Genomic DNA, 1842 nt, shown 5'->3' on the forward strand with positions numbered 1-1842 from the left:
ACAATTGACCTGGTGGATCTGTGGTTTAGTTTAAAGCTATATGGATGGGGATATGTGGTTTAGTTTAAAGCCATACGGGTCAATTAGATTGGTTCTTAGGTGAAAGGCTAGGAAAACTCGACATATTTGGTCCGCTAATATTCACTTTCAAGAACTTTCCGAAATCTTCCGATTTTTTTCTTTTTTATTTATGCATTTATTCCTCAGAAAAACTCAGCCTCTTAAATATTGCTATTAGAACATAATAGAACCACAAACAACGCGTGACACACTTGAAAGGCCAAGATTAAAGGAGGATATATGGAATCACCAGAATCACAAGTTTTTTCCTATGTTGATAAAACGATAAAGTGAACCACTACAAGTTGACACGTGGAGGATAGGTCTCCATGCCAACTCATCCCCCTCACTCTCTACACCAAACTATTTCCACAAGCCTCCCCCTACATTTTAAACAACCACACCATCCTGACCTTAGACCTTAGCAGCTTCTTTTCTTCCCCTCACCCTCTCTCACAGAGTCACACACCATAATGGCAACGTCAGCCACACTCTCCAGCATCATGGTCAACACCTCCTTCGTCCGGAGACAGCCCGTGTTGAGCCTCCGGTCCCTCCCTAACGTGGGTCAGGCTCTCTTCAGAGTCAAGACCGGGCGTGGCAGGGTCACAGCAATGGCCATGCACAAGGTGAAGCTTATCACCCCGGAAGGAACCAAAGAATTTGAATGTCCAGATGATGTCTACATTCTGGACCACGCCGAGGAGAACGGGATCGACCTCCCGTACTCTTGCCGTGCGGGTTCTTGCTCTTCGTGTGCTGGGTTTATAAAGAACGGAAAAGTTGATCAGTCAGATGGTAGCTTCCTTGAGGATGAGCAGATGGACCAGGGATGGGTTCTCACTTGTGTTGCTTATCCTCAGGGCGATGTTGTCATTGAGACCCACAAGGAAGAGGAGCTCACTGGTTGATTCCATTAATGCACACACTCACTCTCTCTTTTTGTTACCTTTTTTTTAGTGTTTTCCAGGGTTATGATTGTTATATTTCTGAATAAGTAATTTTCCTTTTTTTTAAAATTTTTTTTTCGTTGTTTTTCCCTTCTCTTTTGTGACCACAAAGGAGTTAAATTGTAGCCTTGAATTTGTTTATCTTAATATGCTTTTGCTTCTCTTCTTTAATTTATATGTGTGTTTGTGTGTGTGTGTGTGTGTGTGTGTGAGAGAGAGAGAGAGAGAGAGAGAGAGAGAAATAATGTTGGATCCAGTAAATCTAGCTCCCGAAATCATGTTACAAAAATCCATGTCTTTCTTTGGGGAATTGGGGCTAATTGGAACTATCAATCCATGTTAAAAGTCAGCTTGAAATTTCACTTGGATTGCAAAAAGATGTAGGCCACTCAAAATATTATCATCAGGCAATAAGATAAACAATGCGATATATTTTTAATTATGTGATTGTAGCAAGTCCTGTTAAGTGCTATTGTTACATACCTCCACTAAAGTTTTATTCATAGCTCGAGAAAATTTCCATTTTAACAAGCTTAAATGCAATGGTCCAGCCAATCTCCCTATTCATTCGTGCATTAAGCAAGGGGTCATTGCTAAGAATGCAAATTCGAACTTCCAATGGCACTATGATCCGGTGGTATCTCTTCAAATTCAATTTAAAAATTTGAAGATTCGAATCTATTTAAGAGCATTGTGATCTATTTTAAATTTTAAGTTAAACGATTTAATTTAAAAATTCGAGGGTTCGAATCTCTTTAAGAGCATTGTGGCCTATTTCAAATTTTAAGTTAAATGATTCAATTTAAAAATTAATCGAGTCTCTTTAAGAGCA

General features: G+C 39.4%; 1 protein-coding gene across 1 annotated transcript; it reads left to right on the forward strand.

Moving 5' to 3' along the window:
* The first annotated feature begins 440 nt into the window (after window positions 1–440).
* On the forward strand, window positions 441–1181 carry LOC132294372 (ferredoxin-A-like). Its single transcript, XM_059792199.1, has one exon. It carries the CDS (start codon window positions 534–536, stop codon window positions 969–971), a length of 438 nt encoding a protein of 145 aa, XP_059648182.1. The 5' UTR covers window positions 441–533; the 3' UTR covers window positions 972–1181.
* The last annotated feature ends 661 nt before the right edge of the window (window positions 1182–1842 follow it).

The sequence above is a fragment of the Cornus florida genome, unplaced genomic scaffold (genome assembly GCF_030987335.1).
Source record: "Cornus florida cultivar Cherokee Brave unplaced genomic scaffold, ASM3098733v1 CherokeeBrave_3.0.0_Hap2_Chr02, whole genome shotgun sequence".
Classification (NCBI taxonomy): Eukaryota; Viridiplantae; Streptophyta; class Magnoliopsida; order Cornales; family Cornaceae; genus Cornus; species Cornus florida.